This window comes from Microcebus murinus, chromosome 2 (assembly GCF_040939455.1).
Source record: "Microcebus murinus isolate Inina chromosome 2, M.murinus_Inina_mat1.0, whole genome shotgun sequence".
Classification (NCBI taxonomy): domain Eukaryota; kingdom Metazoa; phylum Chordata; class Mammalia; order Primates; family Cheirogaleidae; genus Microcebus; species Microcebus murinus.
In genome coordinates, this window is record NC_134105.1 from 110,517,385 (window position 1) to 110,543,666 (window position 26,282).

Below are 26,282 nucleotides of genomic sequence, written 5' to 3' on the forward strand. Positions count from 1 at the left end.
TGAAGTCAAAACTTCAGGAGAATCTCGCTTTTGGAGCTAAACACATAGGGATAGCTGATAATTTTTTTTTTTTTTTTTAATTTAAGACCTAAAACTCTACCTTGCGGCAGGTGAGTCCAGAAACCCTTCCCCAGTCTAACCCAGGAGCTTTATAGCACTAGAAGCTATTCTGCCCCAGGGCATTTTTTTCTTTAGAAGTGGGGCCAAGAAGAGGCATTTCAGACAGGAGAAAGAGCACGTGCAATGTCTGGGAGGAGGGAGAGCTGATGAGTTGGTTGAGGGGTAAGGATGTAGGTGGAGGGTCATGAGTGAGAGACTCAGAGGGGCCGTGTAGGGAACCCATTCCCCTGGAGGGTCCTTGGGTCAAGTTTCCCCTCATTTCCAACTTGGGCTAGAGTTGACAGGAGAACCAAGGGCATCTCCATGGGGAAGAGAAGTCTTAACACTCCACAGTCACATGCAAGAATACACTGGGCTGTAGTGTTTGTTTGACCAGACACCGGGGTCGGGCTTCTCTAGGGGCCATAAAACCAATGTTTTAGTGGCCAGTGGAAGACCAGCACCTTATGTTTTCTAGGTAGGAGGATGAATAGAAGTATCCTGATGATCCCAAAAACCTAGCCCAGGGATCTGAAGTCCTGGGGATCCACCCAGTCAACTATAGGACTATTGTGTATAAAGAGTACAGGGCCAGTTGGCCTCATTCTCCTGCCTTGGCCTGTGGCAGCTGCCTGTGCTTGAGAGAGGGAGAAACCTTCCTTCTCCCCAACAGGCAAACCAGGCGTTTAGGATCCATGGCACAGAGCCAGGGCAGGGCAGTGCTGGGACTTCCCATTTTCATACCTCACTTTCCCCTAATAAGAAGCAAACAACTTGCTACCAGATCAGAGCCCAGGGGGAGGAGAGGTGGTCCTCCTTTAGTTTCCAGAATGTGTTCTCTTTGAAAAAGAGTGGCAAAGACATTCAGGGTTTGGAATTCAGAGAGGAGGAGCTCTTCTCCTTCTGGCCCCAAATTTGTTTTAGGTTCACCACTGTGGTTTTGTTCTTTCCAGCATCAATCCCACATGACAGTGAGTTCTTAGGGTCTAGGCAACTAGTACTCTAGACTATGCATGTTGGAATGCATCTTAGAGATATCTAAGTTCCTCTTCCTCATTTTATGATGGGGGAACTGGGAGTTAAAGCAGGTGAGTGATTTGCCAATGCCCATACATTTAGCTGATTGTAAAGCTAGGACAGGGACTGAGGGGTGCTAGGCTCCCAGCCCCAGGTTCATTCTACCATACTACCTGGCCCCTCAGGAAGCAATGTGAGGAAGTGATCTTTACCTAAAAATCATGTATCGCTGTACAGCCTCATGGTTTCCTTTCTGCAAATTCCAATGTACATTTCTGGGGTAATAGGCAATTGAGGTTTGAGGGACAGCCCAAGGCCAAAGAATAGAGTAAGACGAACAGGGTCATATACAGCTCATACCTGGAAAATTAGGCTCAATGTCATGCCGAATGAGGAAGGTGGACCTAGAAGCCCTTCAGGCCTCACAGAGAAATTGCAGTACTAGGGATGTTGGTTCCCATCTGTACCAAGTTGTCCCTTTATCCTCACCCTTTCCCCCCAACAAGGCTGATACATGGGACTTCACCTACACACATTTGCAAAGTAGAAAATCATTTTTGTTTTCCTGGGTTCTCATCATTTGTGTCTCTGGAGATGTGCTGAGAGGGCTTATGTGGCCTCATCTATTAATGAGAATGTGATGCTGGTTTTTGGTTTCTGAAACTAGGCCTGAAGTGCTAATGCTGTGTGCATGTGTGTGTGCATGTGTGCGTGCATGTGCATGTGTGTGGGTGTGCATGCGTGTGCATGTGTATGTGTGTGCATGAGTGTGCATCTGTGTGCACACATGTGCATGTGTGTGCATGTGCATGTGTATGTGTGTGTGCATGTGTGTGCATGTGTGTGCATGTGTGCATGAGTGTGTATGTTACATGGCCTCAGCCGGGCCCTGGGAGGGAGATAAAAGGCTGGGAAGAGACCTCCCTGGTAGAATTTCTCTTAAGTGAGCAGTGTTAGATGCTGCCTAGATTGGCTCTTTCTTGCTTGTATGTTTGTTTGTCGAGTCTACCCTGAGGGTGGCCTCTCGTTTCCTTCTTGCCAGTAAAAGGATCTTTCTCTGGGAAAAACTGAAACTAATCTGCCCCTTGAGCCCCTTTGGTTGTGTCAAATAGGGAGAAGAGAACGTAAAACTCAAAAGCATCGATTAATATTCAATAAACACTTAATGTATTCTGGGTACCATTTTAAGTGGTGTCAACAATTTAATCTTTGCCATAATCTTGTGAGTGAGTATTATTATTATTCCAGTTCTGCAGAGGGTAAATGGAGGCCCCCAGACATTGGGCAAGTCACCCAAGGTACAGGTGCAGCTCTTGCCCTCTGCCCTGTGCCTCCTCTGCAGGGCGAGACGCCCAGAACACCAAGGCACAAGAACCTCAGATCATGGGTCAGCTATGAGTGGGCTCCTGGGGCCTGTGAACCCCCTGCAGTTTTACCTCCGACTTAGTGTGTGGAGGCAAAAGTGCATTTTTCAAAGGAGAAGTTCTCTATTATTAGTTACTCAAAGGATTCTGTGGCCAGTTCCAGAAAAGGCTAAGAATGATTGATTTAATCCAGTCTTTTTTTTTTTTTTGAGACAGAGTCTCGCTTTGTTGCCCAAGCTAGAGTGAGTGCCGTGGCATCAGCCTAGCTCACAGCAACCTCAAACTCCTGGGCTCAAGCGATCCTCCTGCCTCAGCCTCCTGAGTAGCTGGGACTATAGGCATGTGCCACCATGCCCGGCTAATTTTTTCTATATATGTTAGTTGGCCAATTTATTTCTTTCTATTTATAGTAGAGATGGGGTCTGGCTCTTGCTCAGGTTGGTTTCAAACTCCTGACCTCGAGCAATCCGCCCGCCTCGGCCTCCCAGAGTGCTAGGATTACAGGTGTGAGCCACCGCGCCCGGCCTTAATCCAGTCTTCTACAAATGGGAAAATAGGTTCAGGAAGATGGAGTGATGGGAGGAAACATGTTTGGAAAGACTATGACCAGGCCTGACTTTGAATCCAGCCTGGGCCACCTACTTACTAGCTGGGTGAGCTTGGCCAGGTTTTTAGCTTCTTTGAATTTCTCAGTCTTCTCATCTGTTACTGACCACTACCATAAGGGCTCTTATGAAGAGGATATACGTAAAATACCTAGCATCATTTCAAGCATACAGAATATGATTAATAAAGACTGAATTTTCTATCCTTTTCCTTAATTTTGTATATTGCACTGTGATAATGGCAGACTACATTAGTCTTTTCCTTATTCTGTGCTGTCTTCTATATGTTAACTTAATTATTCAGACTATACCTTAAAAATATTTTTTTTTCTTAAAAGGCAGAGTTTTTACACTTCATAGTCCTTACGTCTTAGATTAATAAAAGGTTCCAAATGCATCTATTGGATAAACACAGCTTTCCATCCAAAGTAGCCAGCTGAATTCCCTGTCCCTACTCTAAAACTTTGCCTTCATCTTGTTGTTTTGCAAACTGAGGCCTAGATTCCTAGCTCATAAAAGGTGGTCAGATGAATTGAAAGTAATACAGGAAAGCACAGAACTCTACTTTCCTGTGGTCAGTAGGGACAGGGGCCCGTGGAGACCTGGCCTCCTTGTGTCTAAACGTCAAGGCCAGGAGAAAACTCCTGGGGCTGCAGGAAGAGCACCACACAAAGGCCCTTTCTTGCACCTCTCAGTTTTCACCACTGCCTGCAGAACTCAGGTTTGCTCAGGGCTTCTATGGGGAAAGATCAAGAATCTGTGGGAGAACCAACAATGTTGGAAGGAACAGACAAGGAACCAGTGACCCTGGTTACTGCAGAGTCCTGGCATTGGAGCCACCAGGGCCATACATTAGTATTTCACATACTTGCTTGTTGTTGCCTTTCCTAACAGCTGACAGTAACTCCAAGGGCTTGAAGACCATAGGATCAAGATATACAATATAGAGATATGAGTATGTAATATACCTAGATTGATATAGACATAAAGTAGGATAAGGATATAAAACAAGATAAATATTATATATATTTATATGTATTTATTTATTTTCATGAGTTACCCAACCCGGTCAAATCTCCAGCATCATGCTAGCTGAGATCCTGAAAGTATGAGAATGAGCTAGAGTGAAAGGTATTTGCCAGGCCAGGTGAAAAGAGGAAGGGAAGGCTTTAGAGTGTAAGAAAAGGCTACAGAGTCACAAATAGAAAAACAGGAGGAAGGCATTGCCATTGAGGGTTCATGAGCAGTTAGGAAGCACATGATCTTGGGATTCTTGGTATGTGATGAATGCTTTATGATCCAAGGCCTTGTCTTCACCCAGTGTGAACAAAACGCTATGCCATGTTCTCCTTCCCAGGCTGCAGTTTCCTTTCACTATCATATTTCCACAAATCCTGGGACCAGAATGTTCTAAACTTGAGACAGGCAATAACCCTCCCTGCGCCCTCTGTCCACATTGTTCTCCCACTTGGTGGTCTTGGCCCCTGGGGTCACAGTACTGACAGTGCGTGTGCTGACAGCAGGGTGTGATGACAGCATGGTATGGTGACTAGACCATGGCAATGGAAATCAAGAGACCTAGATTCCAGTTCCAGCTCTGTCGCTACCTAGCTTTGTGACTGTAGGCAAGTCTCTCTACCTCACTTTGCTCACTTAGAAAATGGGGCTAATAATTTTGCTCTCTGCACTCCACAGGGTGACTGTGGGAGTCTAAATGAAGAAAGGAAGTGGATGGACTTGGGAGAGTTATATGCAAATATCAAGGGTTGCGATTTGTTGCTGTTGGAAGAGAAGCAAATTAAAATAACCCAAGCACCACAAAATAGTAGTTTCTATCAAGCAGATGATGGGGCAGGAAAGAGAAGAAAAGACACATTAGTGACCATTATGGTCTCTTGTGGTCCCCACGAGATACTCAAGTTGCCTTTGGGGAATGGGGCTTCTGACAATCCTGAACTCTGGCCATCCTAACTCCAAAGGAACGCAGGGCCCTATGCCTGGGCCAAGCATATCCATTACTATGAATTTTTTCTGGGGAGAATAGTGTGATTGTTGACTTAGCGCTTGGTCTTAGCCAGCAGGTCTCTGAAGAGCATGGTTGTGGCAAGATAGGCCTCCCAGAATTTTTTGGTGGTTTGGACACATACACAGTAAAATAAAGGAAAAGTTAAGACATTCAAATCAGTGAGAATTTTTTTTTTATAGGCTAAAGTGGGAGATGATGAGCTGTTGAAAAAAAATATGCAACTTTTTTTTTTTCTGCTTCAAAGATTTTTATGACTTTGGTCTTTGTCTAATTTGGTGTGATGATGATCTCTTGTGTATCTATGACCGGTACCTATTACAGTGCTTGGCTTATATAGGCAATCAATACATGTTTGAGGAACAAGGAGAGGGAGGGAAGAAAGAAAGTCAAGGAACTCCCAGACTTTTCTGTATTTTTCTGCAAAAAAATAAAAAAAGATCTCATGTGAGACTTGATCTCAGAAAGATATTGGGAAGCTGAGAAGGAAACCCTAGGAATATGACCCCTTTAAATGATGGAAATGCTAAGTTTGGAGTGAATAAATCAGAGCTACAGCTACTAATGTGAAGTACCAGGGGCCCAGTCTTCTGGTCTTGGGGGGCTGGGAGTGCCCATCACCTCAGAGCTAGAGCAACTCTAGGCTGTGGGGCAGGGGGAGGTCTCTATGCTCATTCCTAAGTGCCTAAGGTCTCCCTGCTTTAGTATATAGGCAGAGCATTTTGATGGTTATTACTAAAGAAAAATGTGTGTAAATTTACCCAAATATGTATAAATCTCCTAGTGTTTCGAGGGAGGAATTCAAATTCAATATTTCAGGTACTATGACCTATATTAAAGGTATAAGGTACCCAGAGAAGTGTATCTACTATGGATAAACATTGCTGACTTAAGACACGATTTGTCTTGGCATGGGAGGATCCCTGGCTATGGGGATAGGATCAATCCGCCTTGGGAAAGCTACAGTTTTAGTTTGTTTATTTTTAGTAGTTTAGACAAACATTTAGGACCTTGTAATAGTTTTTCTTTATTGAGGAACTAGCTCAATAGTAATAGATAGCCATACCAATAACAACAACAATGTGATGTATCTTTGGTTAGTGGTTGTGCTTCTTGATTAAATAAAACTAATCCCTAATTTCTCTTATGAGGACGAATCATTTATTAAGTTAGCAATGCTTGCACACAGAACCTACATGTCATTGTTAGACGTTATGTCTTGAATATAGGGTATAGAACACGAAAAATAGAATCTAAATTCCTCCCTTGAAATGCCAAGAATAGGGTACTTATACATATTTGGGTACATTTAAGCACATTTTTTCTTTATCTGTAGCCACTAAAATATCCAGCCTGTGGGTAGAAACTGGCTTGGCTTGCTTTCCTGTGAAGCTGGGGTGGTCTTCTCTTGGAGAATATATTTGGATCTTCAGCCTTCTTAAAACAATACGAACCTAGTGTCCACACTGGCCAACAGTTAGAGCAGTTGGAGGGATCTGTTCTTACTTGGCAGAGCAGAATATCTTCACACTGGGTAGTTGGTAGAATATAAGCTTTAACTCTCAGTCATTCAATGCTTCTTAAAAACTCCTGCGTGTTCTCTCTTCCTGGCAGGTCCTAAACTTTAACCCTTGTTTTATAAGACTCTCGAAAACTTAGTTTGGCTTTTCAGAGAGTTTCTCCTTAGGCTTTTTACATTCCACCTCCACACAGCCCCAGCATTTGGCACATGCGCTGAGCAAGACAATTGCTGCCTGCTCAATGGATCCCAGGTCTCCTTCAAACGCTCTGCTGATTTTGTCCTGTAGTGACCTCTACCAGGGCCAAGCCCAGAGTCAGCCTCTTGCACCTGCTCCAAATTGGCAAATGGCTAACAGTGGCTGCAGAAGTTCCCTCACCTCTCTTGAGATTCTCCCTACTTTGATATCTTAGTGTCTCTATTCTCATTTCTTCAGCAGCTATCAAATACCTCCAAATAGATGACTTATGAATTTTATCTAGCTTTTCCAGTTACTCTTGGGGAAGTGCTGATTACTGCAAGCTACTCCATCACACCTGGAAACAAAAATAAAAAGGTAACTTGTGCTTTGCTGCCACTGTGATTCATGTTAATTGATTATGTTTCATTTTTTGAATTGACTGCTAGGAAGCTCAGAGTCAAAGTTGAAGCCTATCAGCAATCAATAGTATAGAACCAAATGTAATATATTTTATATGTTAATCTTAGCTCTAGCTTATCTTATTGTTCATATTCTCTTTTCCTCTTATCTATATTTTGTCACTTATTTATTTTTTACTTTTTAACTTATGCAACTTTGGAAACCAACTCCAATCTTTATTGAATGAGTCAGAGTAAAAATAATTTAAATAATTTAAAAATAAATAGTATCTAATCTATTTATTATATCAAATCTCTACAACAATCCTACTTGGCAGGATTATTAAAGATGAGAAAATTGACATTCACAGAGGTTTGGTAACTAGTTTTGGAGTCTCACATTTGGAATTGGAAGAATCAAGTTTTAAGTATAAACCTATCATGATTCCAAACCATGATCCAGTTTTCTTCTCAATGCGTGACCTTCATGGCAACCCAGCTGTCTTTTAAACTTACCTCCTTGTTGGGGGAGAGGATATACCGTTTTACTGTGAAGGCTTCACTGACTTCGTTAACCAGGAAGAAGAACGCATTGTCTGGTTCATATCTTGTACCCTGAAACCCACTACAGCTTGGGGACTGCCCTCCTGGAGCTCTGTGATAATTGTTTCTGGAAAATATTTTGGGCTTTCAGGAAACCTGCAGTCCTAAAGGGCTATTCCTAAGGGGAATTTCAACTTGGGTAAAAGAGATCTTAATGAAATAGCCCCATCATACCTAAAGAATAACCCTGTAGACTGAAGAAAACAAAAAACCACAAACAATCTGTCTTGGCCCCCGGTGCAATCCTGTCGTGTCGAAACTTATCTGCACAGTGAACCAGCTGGAAGTAGCCGGCTACGTGGAGCTCGTGGGGAGCAGGGAGCTCTGGTGACAGCTTCTTTAATTGGACTCTCTTGTCATTTGATCATGGTAGCCTGGGGTTGAAGAAGGAAGAACCAGGGATCAGGAGACTTGAGTTTCAATCCTGGTTACACCAATCATCTGTGTGTCCTTGAGTAAGTCGGTTCACGTTTTGTGGGCCTCAGAGGTTCTGATATTTCGCCTAAAGCCACGAGAGAGGTTGGGTTCTTAAATTGCCTTCCTGGCTGTAAACTTTTGTGATTGCAGATGTTGCTTTAGGCCATACATTGGCTTGGGCCCCCTCCCCAGTTAACCCCAGTTGGGGCCCCCCTGTCAGTCTTGTCTCCCCTGTGTCCAGCAAGGCCCAGGTGGCAGCTCTCTGTGCCTCAGGCCTCACATGGGCCATGTGTGTGTTTTCCTGGAAGCCGCATATAGGGCACTCATTGACGGGGAGCCCGTGGTCTGGAGCTGGTAGTGAGACGGTAAACATCGTGAAACAAGCAGCCCTTTCAGGCTCTCAGCGTTGGCAGGGGAGTATGAAAAATAATTCTTGGGAAGCTGGGGCTTGGTGGCAGCTGCTTCTCCTCAGCCTGCCTGCCAGGCCCTACCAGAACTTGGAGAGCTGGGGCTCCCTGCTGGGCACGCAGCGGCCTGTGCTGGTAGTTTTCCACTCTGGGAAACTGGAAAGTGAATCGGCTTCTCTGTCCAGGAGATTGGTGGGTAGTGGAAGCATCAGGAAACCACTAAGACAACTCAGCAGGCAAAATACTTATTTGCTGCAGGGGCTCTTGTTTCCCTTGCTATTCCCTACGTTTTCATGCTTCTTTACGTTTTACAATGTAAGGAAGACAGATGGGTGGGCTCTGATGAACACGCAAGGGGACTTGGGGAAAAGTGAGGGGACCTGACATTTAGGACATGTGCCAACTTGGCAGTTCTGCGTCTTCACTGTTGGCTGGGATCCCTTCCACAGGAGGAGTGTACCGAAAATAGGCATATTCAATGGGAAAACCACACTGGTACTGCTGAGAAGTGCCACGTTGATTGCCCTGGGCTTCTTCTGGTTCCAAAGATCCAGTAGGATGAGAAAGGCCATCCAAGATCAGCTTGTCCATTTTCCTGGGCCCTTTCTCTGAGGCTCCTGGGAGTACAGATTGACCAAGAAACTTTGCCCATTTTCTTATCTCTGAATTTCCTATCCTCATCCTTACATTGCTTTGTCCAGATTTCTAGACTTCCAGTCTAACTTTCATTGTCTGAAGAAGGCTTGTAATGCTTGCAGCCCTCCCTGCCTTTTTGTCTACTTATTTATTTGCCAAATGTGTGTTAATCACATAATGGGTGCTGTGTGCTGGCAGGTGCTGAGGGGAAAAGGGAGAACCTGACATGATTATTGTTCTCAGAACTACTCACAACTTCAATGAAGAGGTAAACAAACACAGGTGAAATAGAAGTTCCTTGTTTTTTTGTTTTTTTTTTATTTTTTTTTGAGACAGAGTCTTACTTTGTTTCCCAGGCTAGAGTGAGTGCTGTGGCGTCAGCCTAGCTCACAGCAACCTCAAACTCCTGGGCTCAAGCGATCCTCCTGCCTCAGCCTCCTGAGTAGCTGGGACTACAGGCATGCGCCACCATGCCCGGCTAATTTTTTCTATATATATTAGTTGGCCAATTAATTTCTTTCTATTTATAGTAGAGACGGGGTCTCGCTCTTGTTCAGGCTGGTTTCGAATTCCTGACCTTGAGCAATCCTCCCGCCTCAGCCTCCCAGAGTGCTAGGATTACAGGCGTGAGCCACCGCGCTCGGCCAGAAGTTCCTTGTTGAAGGTTGTTACTTGAAAGAACCCCAGCCCCACTGCTTTTATCCCCATTCCATGTTTCAGTATTTTCCATGGCTTTGTCACACTACTTGAATAGTAATAGCCAGTAATAGCTATTGTCAAATAGACAAAGTGTGTCTATTTGATTACTGAAAATCTATTGTCTTATGTCCATCTCCCCTACTGGAATGTAAGGTCAATGAGATAAGTTATTTTATCTGTCTTGTTTACTAGTATATCTTCGGAACAATACCTGACACACAGCAGAGACTTATTTATTAAATGAATATATGAACATTCATTAAAGAAATGCATTTGTTGACTAAATACATGAAGGGAAAGGTAGATTGCAATAAGGCATATGGTGACTCAGACTTATAAGGAAGCCTCATATATTTTGTCAATTTACCCTTGATGAAATTCCCAGGACTTTGTTTTTTTTTTTGAGACAGAGTGTCACTCTGTTGTCCAGATTAGAGTGCTGCGGCATCAGGCTAACTCACAGCAACCTCAAACTCCTGGGCTCAAGCAATCCTACTGCCTCAGTCTCCCGAAAAGCTGAGACTACAGGCATGTGCCACCATGCCTGGCTAATTTTTTCTCTCTCTATATTAATTGGTCAATTAATTTGTTTCTATTTTTAGTAGAGACAGGCTCTCACTCTTGCTCAGGCTGGTTTCGAACTCCTGACCTTGAGTGATCCGCCTGGCGTCCCAGAGTGCTAGGATTACAGGCATGAGCCACCGTGCCCAGCCCCAGGACTTTGTTTTTAAACCCTGTAATAATGCACAACAGGAAACTCTTTTATCACTTTTCAACAGACATTTATTGAACACTCATTTAATGCCAGATACCCTACTAGAAACTGGAGATACAGCAGAGAAAAGGATAGGCATGATCCTTGTTCTTATAACACATGCTGTTTAGTGGGAAGACCAAAATTAAACAAATATAGATTGTATTTATATTACAAGAGTGAAAAGTGCTATAGCGGAAAACCGGTGTGTTAGAAGAGTATATAACAGAAATTTCTAACTGGGGTGGGTGGGGTGTGGCTGGGAGGAATCCCCTGGGGGAGTGACAGGCTGAGAGCTGGAGGGTGAAGGAGAGAGGATGGGCATCCCCGGTAAAGGGAGCATCACATACAGAGACCCTGAGGCTGGGAGCTACTTTGTGCTTTTAGGAATGGAAACAAGGCCAGTGTGCTGGGATATGGAGAGCAAAGAGCCGAGCAGGGATGGGGGTAGGCAGAGAGAAGGCCAGAGAGTAGGCTGAGGCCTGATCATTGCAGACCTCATAGGTCACATTTTTCTTAAGAAGAGTGGAAAACTGTTAGAGAGTTCTTGTTAGAATAAAGTTTTAAGGCCGGGCGCGGAGGCTCACGCCTGTAACCCTAGCACTCTGGGAGGCCGAGGCGGGTGGATCGCTCGAGGTCAGGAGTTCGAAACCAGCCTGAGCAAGAGCGAGACCCTGTCTCTACTAAAAATAGAAAGAAATTAATTGGCCAACTAAAAATATATAGAAAGAATTAGCCGGGCATGGTGGCACATGCCTGTAGTCTCAGCTACTCGGGAGGCTGAGGCAGAAGGATCGCTTGAGCCCAGGAGTTTGAGGTTGCTGTGAGCTAGGCTGACGCCATGGCACTCTAGCCCGCAACAGAGTGAGACTCTGTTTCAGAAAAAAAAAAATTAAAGTTTTAGGAAGCTCACTTAGAGGGACAATAGAGGGCTGAGGAAGAAGAGCTAGAAGGCACTACAGTGGTCCAGATGGGAGGGGTTGGGTGCTGCATGGGGGGAGTGGAGAAGGAGAGCAATAGCTGAACTTGAGAAGTTTGCAGGATGTAGAATTTGTAGGACTTGCTAAAGGACTGGATGATTCTCAAAGGCCAAGTTTACTTCTGACCCTTTAACTGCCTCCCAGCAAGAAAAACATATCACCTACCATTCCTGAACTCTTCCTCTCCAAGAATTCTGTATTGTTCTCCAGGCAGAAGCTGACTCAGGGAGAGCCCTTCCGATTCTCATCAGCGCTGTTGCCACACTGGTTGGCTTACAGCCCTCTGCATGGTGGAAGGGCTGGATGGACGGGGAGGAGAGGACACTGGTGCACTTAACATGTTCTTTGTGCGGAGAATTGAAGCCTTACTTACCTCCCCCCATCCCAGTCGCTCTAGTTCTCAAGCTTGCATCACCTAGAGGGCTGGTTGAAACACTGTTTGCTGCTTCCTCCCCCTGCTAGAGTTTCTGATTCAATAGATCAACCTGAGGCTGAGAATATGCATTACTAATAAGTTCCCAGGTGCTGCTGCTGCTGCTGGAAGCACACTTTGAGGGCCACAGCTGTAACACAATGACAGCTGAAATGCGCTTGCAAGAGCCTTCTGGAAGGGAACTGGCACTCCTTTGATCCCACATAGCAGAGTTTCCTACGTGGATCTGTCCCCATCCTCTCACCTCTGCACTTTGTGTCTCTTTTACTTCATTTTTCTCATCTGCTAAGTGAGGAAAGTTACTGGAGGGATTTGGTTAGGATACAAAGGATTTCTAAGTCCAGGATTCAAAATCCAGCTGAAATGTGTCATAGAGGCAGCTGTAGCAGCAGCAACAGCTCTATTACAACTTCCTGGTTGGTGTTCCCAGAATGAGCCCTGCCTTGGCGGGGAAGTCATTTGCAACAATATCGTGATTCACCCTGGGTGACCCTCATTCTTCATTTCTAGTTTACTTTGGATGTTCCAAGAAGCAGAGGTTCTCACTGCATCCATGGCCCAGTGTCTGCAGGCGCATGATAGCTGGGAATGAAAACCCAGTGGGACTGTCAATGTGGATTTCTCTGACTTCCCAGCATGGCCCCAGAGAATCATCATGTGTCCCGGCTGGAAGGGACCCAGGAGTGGTGGTTCTCAAGCTCGGCCATGCCACAGAACCTGGGGACTTTAGAAAATATGTAGGTTCTTGGGCTCAGCTTCAGCTATACCAAAGCAAAACCTCTAAGAGGAGGCTCACAAATATGTATTCTAAAACTTTTCCAGGCAGTTCTGGAGCAATTGGCCCATGGACTGACTTTTAGGGGTCACTGCCTTAAAGAATGCCTAATTGCACTCCCTTGCTTTCCACGGGAGGAAACTGAGAACCAAAGAGGGCCAGGAGCTTGTGCAGATCCCGCATGGTATAAGCGGTAGAGCCAGGAGTGGATTTGAAGCCTCGATTTTCAGAGGTCGTGTAGCTCAATGATTATCACAGGCTTCGGAGTCAGATTCTAAGATGAGTTAGTATTTACTCAACGAATGCCTTTGTACAGTTAAAACTCCTAAGGCACAATGTGTGCTCAATCGGAAACATGAAATATTGAGTGAGGAAATACTTATCATAGTGCCTAACACTTGATAAATTCTTCTAAATGGGTGCTAGTTTACTCTTTCATCGAATTTAAGAAACTGCTGACTCTATGACGCGTCATTACTTGATGCGCCTCTAAGAAGAAAACACTGCTGCCTGTTAAACTATGACACGATTTACTTGTTAAGTGCATCCAGATTTCAGAGATGTTATTGTAATACGTGAAAAGTGGGAACTATGATAGTCTCCTATGAAGTGGGAACTATGATATTCTCCTATGAATCTCAAGCCTATGAAGATTCTTATATTACTGAATTAAATACTTGGCAGTAAATGCAAATTCCTGGAGAAGAAGATACTTAGTGTGTTTGAGGAACAGCAGGGGGGCCAGTGTGGCTGATGGAGACAGTTGGGTGGGGACAAGGTGCAGGACAGCCAGGGGACAGGTTATGCAGGTCCCTGGAGGAACAGTTGGAGTTTTATTATGAGTGAGATGGGAAGTTATTGAAGGGCAGAAGGGTTTCGAGCAGAAGAGTTTTGTGATCTGACTTACAGTTTAAAAGATGCATGGGGAAAAGTGGACGGAGGGAGAGCAGTGAGGAGAGATGGTTGTATTATTTCTGGTGATGGAAGACAGTGAACTGGCTTACAATGGTAGTAAAACTGTGTGGGAAGAAGTAAGTGGGATATGGAGATGTTTTTAGGGTAACCACCAGGATTTCTTATCAGCGGAGGAACTGGATACAGGGTACTAAAGACGTCAAGGATGGTGGGAGAATTTTGCCTTGAGTCCTTGGAAAAGCAAAGTTGGCTGAAATGGAAAAGACTGGGGGATGAGGTTTGGAGGGAGCCTGCATTTTATTCAACATTATTCCTACTCCACATCTGTATCTGTCTCTAAAGTTTGTCTCCTTTTTTCAGTAAATATTTTGAGCACCTATTCTCCTCCCAAATGAGAAATAAAAATGAACAATATACAGCACCTTGCCCCTACTTCAAAGTTTGCCATCTGCCAGGGAGATAGGACATCACACAAATAATTATATTACAAAGCAGCATGTATCTAATGCTACATAGAAGATATTTTAAAAAGTCAGAAATCAAGGAAAGAGACATTCATTGCAATTGGTACTGTTCTCTCTCAAAAATGCTTGCTCTTAGTGCAAGTTCATTACATTGCAAAAGGAGAAGGCTGGCATAATAACTGTAACTAGTCTTTCCAATTTGGGTCAACTGCCTCCTTGCTGCACCCCAAACAGCCTCCACAATGAGTATGCTCTGTCCTCAGGCTTACCTTTGCACTTCCTGTTTCCTTTGCATAAAGCACCTGTCCCCTCCAGAGCCACCTGGCTTGCTGTCTCTCCCTTCACTCAGTTCTCTGCTCAAAGTCACCATCTCCGAGGCACCTTCCTTGATCTTTCTACCTAAAAGAGCACCTATTCCTTTTCCATACTTCATTTTTCTTCACGGCACTTGCTATCTTCTCTCATATATTTATTCGCTTATTGCCTGTTTCTGCACACTGGAATGAATACTGTTTAACAAAAGGTTTTCTGTCTGTTTTGTTTACTGCCGTATTCTCACAGTGCTCAATAAACTGTTGAAGGAATGAATTAATAGATATAGGAATTAAAATAAACTGTGGTTTGGAAAGCAATGGTGGGGTTGGAGACAGGACTGGGCTCTGAACAAAGCTTTAGTTTCAGAAGAGAATGTGCTGGAGAGCAGCTCTCTTGCTAATCTGCAGTGTTTCTCCAGCAGCCTGGCATCTTGGAAGGCACAGCTTGCAGCAGGGCACTCTTGGTTAAAGTAGAGGGGACATTCTGGTGTATTGCGACAAACTGGGTTGGGACACAAATATGATCTGGGTCAAACCCCTACTATTTGATAATAGCTGTGGGCCTTCGGCTATTGCCCTTATACTACAGGTTGAGCAACCCTTATTCCAAATGCTTGGGACCAGAAGTGTTTTGGGTTTCAGATTTTTTTATTTTTTTTTATTTTGGAATATTTGCATAGTATATATGCTTACCGGGCTGAGCATCCAAGATCAGAAAATCTGAAATCTGAAATGCTCCAGTGAGCATTTCCTTTGAGCCTCATGTTGGTGCTTAAGAAGTTTTGGAATTTTGGAGCATTTTGGGTTTTGGACTTTTGGACTTGGGATGCTTAGCCTGCACGTATTTTGAGAATAATAGTGTGTGCCCTGCCTGACATGTAAGGCTACTATAAGGGTAAAAAAAAAATAAAAATAAAAAAATAAAGGTAAGCAATGGAATGGCACTTTGCAACTTGTTAAGAACTCCATTTTCAGGGTCAAAATGGCAGTTGGGGGCACTGTGTGACATGGATTGTAGCCACAGGAGCCAGCAGTGCCTGCCTTACACAGCCAGGCCTCCTCGCCAGGAGGTCCCTGAGGGAGATACACACACAAGGGACAGTGACAAAGAGAAAGCAAAGTTCTGTGTTAGTAGTAGCTGGGCTTGGGTCCCAGATGCCAAAGCAAGTGCTCTGGTAAATTGAACTGGGGCATGTGGCCCAGGTTAAAGGTCTCCAGAAGCCTCTCCTTGTTCATTAAGTCACTGGTGCCAAGGATTAAAACACTGAGCACGCTTAATAATGTGTAGGATCCACATGGAGGCAGGGTCAAAGCAGGCCCCTGAGAGAGCCATTTTCTGTGTGTGATTTATAAAATGCACATTGACCTCACTCATTGAAAATGCCAGCTCCATGGGCATCTGATATTAGCATTTCCTCATCCTTACTCTTCCCTTCAATTTCACTTCTCAGAGAACGGAATTCGAGAAATTGTTGCTTCATTCCAAAAGAGTTCAGGTTTGCCCTTAAGATGGGAGCATAGGGAGTATCTGCGGAACGCATCACCTTGGGTGGAGAAATTGTACTTTCAGTGAGAATAGGCAAAATGATATTAACTTTCCATGTTCACTTCTTGGGTCAAATCTAACCTGGAAAATGTAGTAGATAGTGAACGTAGCAGAGTTCCAGTTGGGTATGTGGTCATGTTTCTTGCCCAAGCTGCCTGCATCTGATTTTGCTTAACCACAGTTTCTGGAAGCATCAACTAGTCCTGGGCCTAGAACCATCCCTCCCTTTCCTGGGGGCAGATAAGAATCCAGGAGATTCAGTTGGGATGACACAGGCAGAAGGTCCCTCTTGCCTTCAGTTCATCGTGGCTGCAGTGTATATCCCCATTCTCTGAGCCCGTGATGTTCCTTAGGGACAGAAATTCTGCTGTGTCCATGCCGAGCCTGGGCATTACGCTGCTCACATGAAACCTGTTCCCCTGATGTTCACCACCTGTCCAGAGCACGTCCAGGAAATGGGGCTTGGTACCTATTAGTACTGTGATTTGCCTACCTCTGTCCCCTTCTGAGCCTAGGGAAGTTGCAGCACCTTTCTCCTTGCCACCTCTGCTCCACCCTACCACCCCTTACAATGAGGCAGGCTTTCCAGGAAGATCTTTGTCTTCAAGCAGTTTCTTATTTGTACCCTGTAAACGTAAATCTTTCACGAGGTGAAGAATCGTGACTGCCTGGCCACCTGCTTTGAAAAGGGGAGTGTAAATATACAAATCAAAATCTCAGTGCAGTATTTTGCTCCAGAGATGATTATTTTAAAAACAGTTTTTTTGAAGTATAATTGACATACAATAAACTACACACATTGAACATGTGCAACTTGATCAGTTTTGATATATGCATAAACCCATGAAATCATCACCATAATCAAGATAATGACCATATCCATCACTGCTAAACATTTCTTTGTGCCCCTTTATAATTCCTCTGGCCATTCCTCCCTCCCCCAGGGAAACCACTGATCTGCTTGCTGTCACTATAGATTGACTTGTTTGCATTTTCTAGAGTTCTACATAAATAGAAGCATAAGATGTGCACTCTTTTTGTCTGACTTCTTTCACTCAGCATAATTATTTAAAAAATTTATCCATGTTGTAGCATGCATCAACAACTTGTTCCTTTTTGTTACTGAATAGCAGGGCTGGGTCTAGGGTAAGGCAAGTGCAGTGTGTAGGATGCAAAATGTAATCAGTTCTTTATTATTGTTGTCTTTACTACCAGAACACTTGATATGAGACCTGCGCTCTTGACAGATTTTTAAGTGTAACATATGCTATTGTTAATTATAGGCACAGTGTTGTACAGCAGATCTCTAGAACTTACTCATCTTGTATGAGTGGACTTGTATCACTGGAACAGGAACTCCCCATTTCTCCCTCCTCCCAGTACTTGGCAACCATCCTTCTACTTTCTCTTTCTATGAGTTTGGCTATTTTAGATACCTCATCTAAATGGAATCATGCAGCATAGTGTCCTCCAGGATTATCTATGTTGTTGCAAATAGTAGAATTTCCTTCTGTTGTAATACTGAGTAATATTCCACTGTGTGTATATCCCACATATTCTTTGTCTATTCATCGGCCCATGGACATTTGGGTTATTTCTATGTCTTGCTTATTGCGAATAGTGCTGCAACGAACATAGGAATGGAGACATTGCTTTGAGATTCTGACATAGATTCTTTTGGGTCTAAACCCAGAAGTGGGATTTCTGGATCATATGGTAGTTCTATTTTAAACAGTTTGAAGACCCCCCATACTGCTTTCCAGAGCAGCTACCCTATTTTACATTCCCATCAACAGTGTACAAGTGTTCCAATCTCTCTACATCCTCACCAATATTTGTTATCTTTTGGGGGGTTTTTTTGATAATAGCCATCCTGACAGGTGTGAGGTGCTATCTCATTGTGGTTTTGATTTGCCTTTCTCTAATGATTACTGATGTTGAGCCTCTTTTCAGATAACTGTTGGCCATTTGTATGAGTTCTTTGAAGAAATGTCTATTCAAGTTCTTTGCCCATTTTAAAATCAGGTTATCTTTTTTCCCTACTGAGTTGTATGAGTTCCTTATATATTTTGGATATTAACCCCTTATCAAATATATAGTTTACAAATATGTTTTACCATTCCCAAGGTTGTCTTTTCACTCTGTTCATTGTTTCCTTTGTTGTGCAGAAGATTTTAGTTTAATGTAGCTCCACCTATTGTTGCTTGTGCTATTGGTGTCTTATCCAAGAATTCATTGCCTAGACCAATGTTTCCCCTATGTTTTCTTCCAGGAGTTTTACAGGTTTAGGCTTTATGTTTAAATCTTTAATTCATTATGAGTGATTTTTGTGTATGATGTGTGATAACAGTCTAATTTTATTCTTTTGCATGTGGCTATCTAGTTTTCCCAGCACCATTTGTTGACAAGACTACTTTTTACCCATTGCATATTTTTGGCACCGTTGACGAAGATCAGTTGACGTTTTATGTGTAGGTCCTTTCTGGGCTCTCTAGTCCATTGGTCTATATGTCTATTTTTATTCCAGTACCATACTGTTTAAAGTACCTTTATAATATATTTTAATCTGCAAGGGTGATATGTCCAACTTTGTTCTTCTTTTCAAAATTACTTTGGGTATTTGGGGATTTTTGTGGTTTCATATGAATTTTAAAGTTGTTTTTAAATTTCTGTAACAAATGGCATTGGGATTTTGAAATGCAATCAGTTCTGAATTGGTTCCTTTTTTTTTTTTCTTTTCACAATGGATTCCATTTTTCTACTTCTTTACAAATCTGGTTATTTTTTATTGCATGGGACATACTTATACTAAAACTTTTTTTGTTGTTTATTTGAAATTAAAATTTAGGTATGGTGAATTCTGTCTGGCAGCTCAATGTCCTGATAATGCTAGCCCTCCTGACCCCTCTGAACCCTTATCTTTGTCTTCTTGTCTCAGGAAATTCTCCAGGCTCTTCCTGAGTTCTCACTTATAGTGCTGTAGCCTAGACACATTCTTGTGGCAATAAGCTGGTACAGTTGTAGGGCTCATCTTTGTTTCCTGACTTGCAGAGATTGCTTTCCTTTGTTGTCTGATGTTCATCATCTTAAAACTTAAATTTTCATATATTTTGTACTTTTTAGTTGTTTAACACAGGGTGCAAATCTGATCCCTGTTACTTTGTCTTTGGTTGAAAATAGAAGTCCATGCTCAGAAGTTATTATTTTTAGCCAGGGGCCAGAACATGGTGCTAATTGGGGCCAAAATAGTATGTTCATCATAGGAGAGTTTATTGGCTTGCTTTGTAGTTTCATGAAATTATCTACCTAACAAAATAATTCTATAAACCATAAGGGTACCTGGTGATTGGGAGCATGACTCATTACTGTTGGGAAATTGATTAGAAGTACACATCTGCTAATAAGAGAATGGAGATGGGCCACTGGGGTTATACCAAATACCAAGCATAAATCAGCATACTACATTATATCACATTACTCATTAGAGTTTGGACAAAAAGACAGGCTTGGCTAAGGGTCTAATCTTGGAAGCTCAAATTGTATTTGGAGTGAGGGCCAGGAAGACAAGTCTGCTACAATCAGGGCGGTCAAACTGGGGTCATAGAGGGACTTAGGAAGATTTAAGTCCTCTTATTCCCTGTTCAATAATCAGTGATATTCTTTGTAGGGGGCTCTGGAAATCAAAATAAAAGCATGTTCTCTCTTTTCTCTTTGGTTTCTCTTGGTCCAGCTATATGCCGCTACCCTCTGGGCATGTCGGGAGGGCACATTCCAGATGAAGACATCTCAGCTTCCAGTCAGTGGTCGGAGTCTACAGCTGCCAAGTATGGAAGGTGAGGATGGCTGCTTCAGGAAAGCCTGAGTGGTGGGTTGGACAGATTTCCTGGACACAGAGCCCTGACACAGAAGAGTGGTACTGGCAGGGGCTAGTGAGAGTGAAGGGAGGACATCAAGGGGGCCTGTCCTGCTCTGTATGTTTCCAGGGAGAGAATTCAAGGCTTGGCCACATGTGCTGGTCTTGCAACCCCATTCCAACCACAGAGGCCCCAGAGCCATACCACCCATGGTGAATGGGTTCATTGATACCCAGTGGATGTGCTTTAGCTGCCTTCTCACCACGAGCTGATGCAGGAGGTGGGCCAAAATGGCAGCTATGGGAAGGGGCAGATTATGGAGGAGGCTGGGAGCTAGTGTCCATGCCTCTTGTCAGTGGGTGTTTGTGCAACCTCACTCACTGTAAAGCACTGGTGGTTGTAGGGTTGGAAAGGAGCAGCAAAGTTGTGGGTAGCATCGGTGAGAAAAGGGAGAGGGAAAGTGGTAAGAGGTTCTCAGAATAAACCTTATGATGATTTCACAATTTTGCTCAGTGGTAGCTTGCCCTGGAGGTAATAAAATGAAACCAGGTTATTTACTACTCCCCTGAGTTGCTCTTACCCTCGCACTGACCTTACCCTTCCATGGCTGCTTGCTGGGCTGCCGTGCCCATCCTGCCTCGCTGGAGGGCCTCCCCTCTCTCCCTCCCCACTCCCACTGCTGGACATCCAAGGGAGAAGTGGCTAGCTTTGTTAAGCGGAGTCCGAAAGTGGCAGGGGAGATGTGAAATGACTCCAAAGGGGAACAGAGGGTAAGAAGGGGTTTCTTTCCCTCAAGGTCTCTAAATCAGGATGGGAAATAAAGGTGACATGTGATCTGAAGGCCTCCATCTCCCTGGTGGTGACTGTCTCTCTGAGTTTCGTGGTGCCCTGGGGAGAGGCACCTGACCACAAATGGGTACTGTGGTGGCAGTCAGACCTGTGGGGAAAACCCAAACAGTTTATCTGGATTGGGCTCCCAGCCTGCCCTCTCCCACGGCACCAGGCAGCTGCTTGCTATGAGCGGTAAACAACTCTGTGGTTTCATGGTTTCTCCTTCTCCCCCCACCCCCCCTCACCTCTCAAGGCTGGACTCAGAAGAAGGGGATGGAGCCTGGTGCCCTGAGATTCCAGTGGAACCTGATGACCTGAAGGAATTTTTGCAGATTGACTTGCACACCCTACATTTTATAACTCTGGTGGGGACCCAGGGGCGCCATGCAGGGGGTCATGGCATTGAGTTTGCCCCCATGTACAAGATCAATTACAGTCGGGATGGCACTCGCTGGATCTCTTGGCGGAACCGGCATGGGAAACAGGTAGAAAGAAGAAACGTCCAGAACCCGGGATGTCTGAGACCATATTTTGACTTAAGCTAGAAGAAAAAGAGGACAAGTTGTCTGTGTAGATTGGTGTGTCCACAGACCCAGCATGCCCTTGTCAATGTGCAGCCCAGGGTGAGGGAGGGGGGGAAGTGGGCACAGAGAGGAATATCAAGACTGCTGGGAAAGCTCAGTGGATACTTTCTGCTGGGAGAGGGTCCATCAAAAAGGTGATGAGGGGTGGAGAAAAGTGAGGATGGGCCGGGCACGGTGGCTGACGCCTGTAATCCTAGCACTCTGGGAGGCTGAGGCGGGAGGATTGCTCGAGGTCAGGAGTTCGAAACCAGCCTGAGTGAGAGCGAGACCTCGTCTCTACTATAAATAGAAAGAAATTAATTGGCCAATTAATATATATATATAGAAAAATTTAGCCGGGCATGGTGGTGCATGCCTGTAGTCCCAGCTACTCGGGAGGCTGAGGCAGGAGGATTGCGTGAGCCCAGAAGTTTGAGGTTGCTGTGAGCTGGGCTGACGCCACGGCACTCACTCTAGCCTGGGCAGCAAAGCGAGACTCTGTCTCAAAAAAAAAAAAGGAAAGTGAGGATGATTTAATATCATCTCTTCTCACTCTCTCCTCTCTTCTCAGGTGCTGGATGGAAACAGTAACCCCTATGACATTTTCCTAAAGGACTTGGAACCACCCATCGTGGCCAGATTTGTCCGGTTCATTCCAGTCACTGACCACTCCATGAATGTGTGCATGAGGGTGGAGCTTTACGGCTGTGTCTGGCTAGGTAGGTCTCTAGCACAGGGAGCTTGCAGATCTTTTTAAAAACCAAAACTCCTGGGGAACAATAAAGATAATCAAATCAGAAAGGGATGGGATCAGTTGCCTCTGGAATGAAGTGATTCCCTCTTAGGTAAAGCAGAGAAAGGAGCATTGCTCATTAACCTGTGGCTTGGTGCCCCACACCTGGAATAATGTGTTCAGAATCACTATGCTGACTGCCACTGAGGAGTGCTCCTCAGTAGTGCTCCCTGTGTGCCCAGATTGAGTCCTGGTGGACACGCTGTGCAAGCTCGCCCCCTTGAAACCTCACATGGCTCCCACTGGTCTGAGCGGTGGGCACATTTTTTTCCCCAAAGGCACTGACACAGCTGTGTTTCCTTTGGCAGATGGCTTGGTGTCTTACAATGCTCCCGCTGGGCAGCAGTTTGTGCTCCCTGGAGGCTCCATCATTTATCTGAACGATTCTGTCTACGATGGGGCTGTTGGGTACAGGTAAATTCCAAGAAACTTTGCTTATCAGAATGGGAAAATGGCCATTAAGAAAGAAGAAGATTTTATCATGGCTTGGGAGCAATAATCAATCAATCAACAAACTAGTCCCTATCCTAGGCATTTTGAGATAACTTAGACGAAGGAGCACACATGATCTTTATTTCCAAGGAAATTAAAGCCTAGTTTGGGAAGACAAGGTAATCACACAGAAAACAACAATAAATTACACAAAGCAAAGGGTATAGCTCTAAGTATGGTAGCCATATTTTTGACCCTCAAAGCAGGACATATGGTCTGACATAAATATTGGTCTAATTATGGAAACACAGGGCCAGAGAATTGAAGTAATAAGTACAATAAATTGGGCAGGTCAAGAAGTTTAGGAAGAAGGGACTCCATAAATACAAAAGCTTTAGAAATTGTGAAAAGAGGGAAACTGTTAAGGCTTATGGTAGACAAGGAAAGTTTCCAGGATGAGATGAAGACTGGAGTGGAGGAAGGTAGGTAGAAGATAGTAGAAGGAAGGAGGCAGGGCTGAGGACAGGATGGCCTGTCTCTAGGAGACGCTGGAGCAGAGAACAGCAGAACAGACCAGTGAGTTGGCCTGGCACAGCTCAATGGAGAGCCATGGCAGAGAAGTACATTCAGTTACAGGAGGAATTTAAGGTTGGATGAAAGATGGTTCTGCCTATCCCACCTCACCATTCTTCTCGCCCACTCCAATAGTTTTCTCTCCTAGCTCGGTTTTTATCTGCAAAGGTTGAGCCTGGGAGAATGGTCAGACCATAATAAAGTCCAGACCAGATGATGGAGGTTGATAGCAGTTAAGAGAGGAAGATATTAGTGAGTCTCAGGAAGGGGAGTGTGGAATTGCAGCCTTCCATTGGCTTAGGTGTGGAGAATAAACCGGTACCCCCAGCTGCTATCCCTTGGAGGAAGGCCTGAGTCATCTAGTCTTCTACTTCTAGTCATTTCCTTTCCTTCTCTTTAGTCATTGTTCTTCCCTAGTTGCTTGAACTCTCTCTTGGCATTCTTTCACTCAGCCACACCCCAGCAGGCATAGACTCAAGCCATTGAGGAAATGAGAGATCAGTTGAATTCCATTTAGTTTAAAAAATCTTTGTTAACTGCTACTGCAAGGAATTTGGCTAGGCGTGGCAGATATTCAAAGATAATGAAGGCATGGATTTTACCTGCGAGGAGCTCACAATTTGGAATGAAGTTCAAACAGGATATAGGTTACTACCACACAAAGATAGGAGTAGGACAGAGACTGTGTTTGCTCTGGGGTCAGAGGAAAGAGTAAGCTGCAGTAGGAAAGCACAAGATTGGGAGTGAAAACACCTGGATCCATATAATAAAAGTTACTTCTGTTTGCTATGAGGCTCAAGGGATTGAAAACGTATAATAAAAGCATTTTGTAAAGGTAAAGTGCTATACACATGTAAGTTATTACCTGATTAGAGCATCAGTAAAGACATGAGAGAATAGATGAGATCTGAATTGGGCCCCAAAGAATGGGTGGAACTTCCAGAGGAAGAGAATATTGAAATGGAATTTTTAGGCAGAGGGAATAGCATGAGGAGGAAAAAAAAAAATCACGGCTATAAAGTTTAGGGGAATGTCTAGGAAAAATTAACTGTTTAGTTAACCATGGGCCATATTTATATAATAAAGAAGTAGATGAGAAACTTAACAAGGAGGATTATGGCATATTTTGGAGGAACTTGAAATCAAGGCTGGGAGGAACAAGAAGAAGAGGCAGAAAAGGAGTTGTTTTTCATGAACATTATCATCAACATAAGGAATCATTTAAGATTTTGAAAGCTAGGGCAGGACATGATTGGAGCTGTACTTCAGACAGATTAATCAAGCAGCATGGAAAGCTTAGATTTGAGTGGAATGAACAAGTCATAAGGGACAGTTTTTAATTTCAAATTTTGTCAGTTGAAAAGAATTAATGGCCAAGGCCATAATTATGACTGTGGGAAGGGAATGAGGATAATTTAGAGGAAATTTGCCATCTGATTGAATGTAAGGGTCAAGACAGTACCGTGTCTCCCTGAAAATAAGACAGGGTCTTATATTTATTTTTCCTCAAGAAGACACCCTATGGCTTATTTTCAGGGGATGTGTTATTTTCCCCTCAAAGCCTCAGCTTGCAGCACGCACAGGAAGGCCGGGACCTGACAGGGGGAGCCGACCTTGTTGGTGGGGCTGCCCGCACCTTTCCGGTCACCTCTGGAATAGTAGCTGTCACGATGGGGCAGATGAGAAGGGCTGCACATCTTCTTTACCACTCTGTGATGAAACGCATGGGTTGTGCAGATACGCTGTGTAGCCACGCCCATCACTAGGTCTTATTTTTGGGGTAGGGCTTATATTGTGCAAATGCTTAGAAATCCTGCCAGGGCTTATTTTATGGGTAGGTCTTATTTTCGGGGAAACATGGTAGTAGGGTGAGAAAGCGTGTCAGATGTAGCCTGAGTGTCTAAGTGGCTAAAACAATGGGGATATCGTTTATTCACTCAGCAACTAGATTTTGAGTGTTTACTGTACACCGGGTACTTTAGCAGGGAATGGTGATGGATTTAGTTTAAGATATAAGTTTAAGGGACCAATAGGACATTCAAATACAGAAACAAGGAAAGTAGCTGTAAATATGACTCTGGACTCCAGAGGAAAGATAAAAATAATAGCAGAAATTGAGACACAATGGGATTCTACTTAATAATCAAGGTAGTAAAATATCTGGTTGAACTGGCTGAGTAATGGGATCCAAGCTACCTAAGTCAGGGTCTCAGGAAATAGGTAGTCATAGTAGCAAAAGTGACTTTGTTAATTAGAAAATTTTAAGAATGATATATACTTGTTGTATTAATAGTAATTCTTATAAGTCTAAAGTATATAAAGTAAGCATGGAAAGTTGCCTTTCTTTTTCCCTTCTCTACTTGATTTAATATTGACCAAGGAAAAAACTGAACAAGCATTCATTTTAATTTGTATTGCTTTTCATAAGACTTTCATGGCATTTATTTTTCTGTGAATAATAGGAAATATATTTTTTGCAAGTAAACTTATGTTCTCCTAGCCTTCTGATGTGTAGAGAGAAGAAAAAAATGGCAAAACCTTGGAAGGGAGATCCAGGCTCTGGTCACTATGGATAAGGCCAGTTAAATTTTATAATTTGCCAAACATTTTTCAATGAATAAATACACTTAAAAATGTATCTGTCAGGCTGGCATGACTAGTCTTAGTCTTTTTTTGCAATTCATAAATTTTACCTGTCATTGATTTGGCTGCAAACCTCAAGGGTCACATCCCTTATTGCTTGAGAACGAATATCCCAATCTCTTCATCTGGGAGACCCCGGACATATCTCCTAGAACTTGAGATGCAGAGCTTGAGGAGAAAGAAGGTTCCACATGATGGGTTTTTCCTCTGTCCCTCCACAAAAAGAAGGAAGGAGGCCTCTTTGTGTCCTTCAACTAGTCAAATTAACATAAATATACTTACATGCCATCCACAAGTCAGGCTTCTGGCAAACTCAGTCATTCAGAACAGAGCGTCACACTCAGAAGTAAAAAAAAAAAAGGCTGCCAAGTTAGAACACAAAACTAAATCCAATACCTGAGACTCTTATGAAATACATACATTTTACTTCATGATCTAGTATAT

General features: G+C 43.7%; 1 protein-coding gene across 3 annotated transcripts in view; it reads left to right on the top strand.

Moving 5' to 3' along the window:
- The window catches only part of DDR2 (discoidin domain receptor tyrosine kinase 2), a 167,643-nt gene that overhangs the window by 109,004 nt on the left and 32,357 nt on the right, over window positions 1-26,282 (top strand). For all 3 annotated transcript variants that reach the window (XM_076000338.1, XM_076000339.1, XM_012768649.3), the window contains 4 exons: window positions 19,880-19,982; window positions 21,088-21,319; window positions 21,969-22,116; window positions 22,499-22,604. In XM_076000338.1, the coding sequence (XP_075856453.1) occupies window positions 19,880-19,982; window positions 21,088-21,319; window positions 21,969-22,116; window positions 22,499-22,604 (589 nt within the window). The remainder of the gene's footprint in view (window positions 1-19,879; window positions 19,983-21,087; window positions 21,320-21,968; window positions 22,117-22,498; window positions 22,605-26,282) is intronic.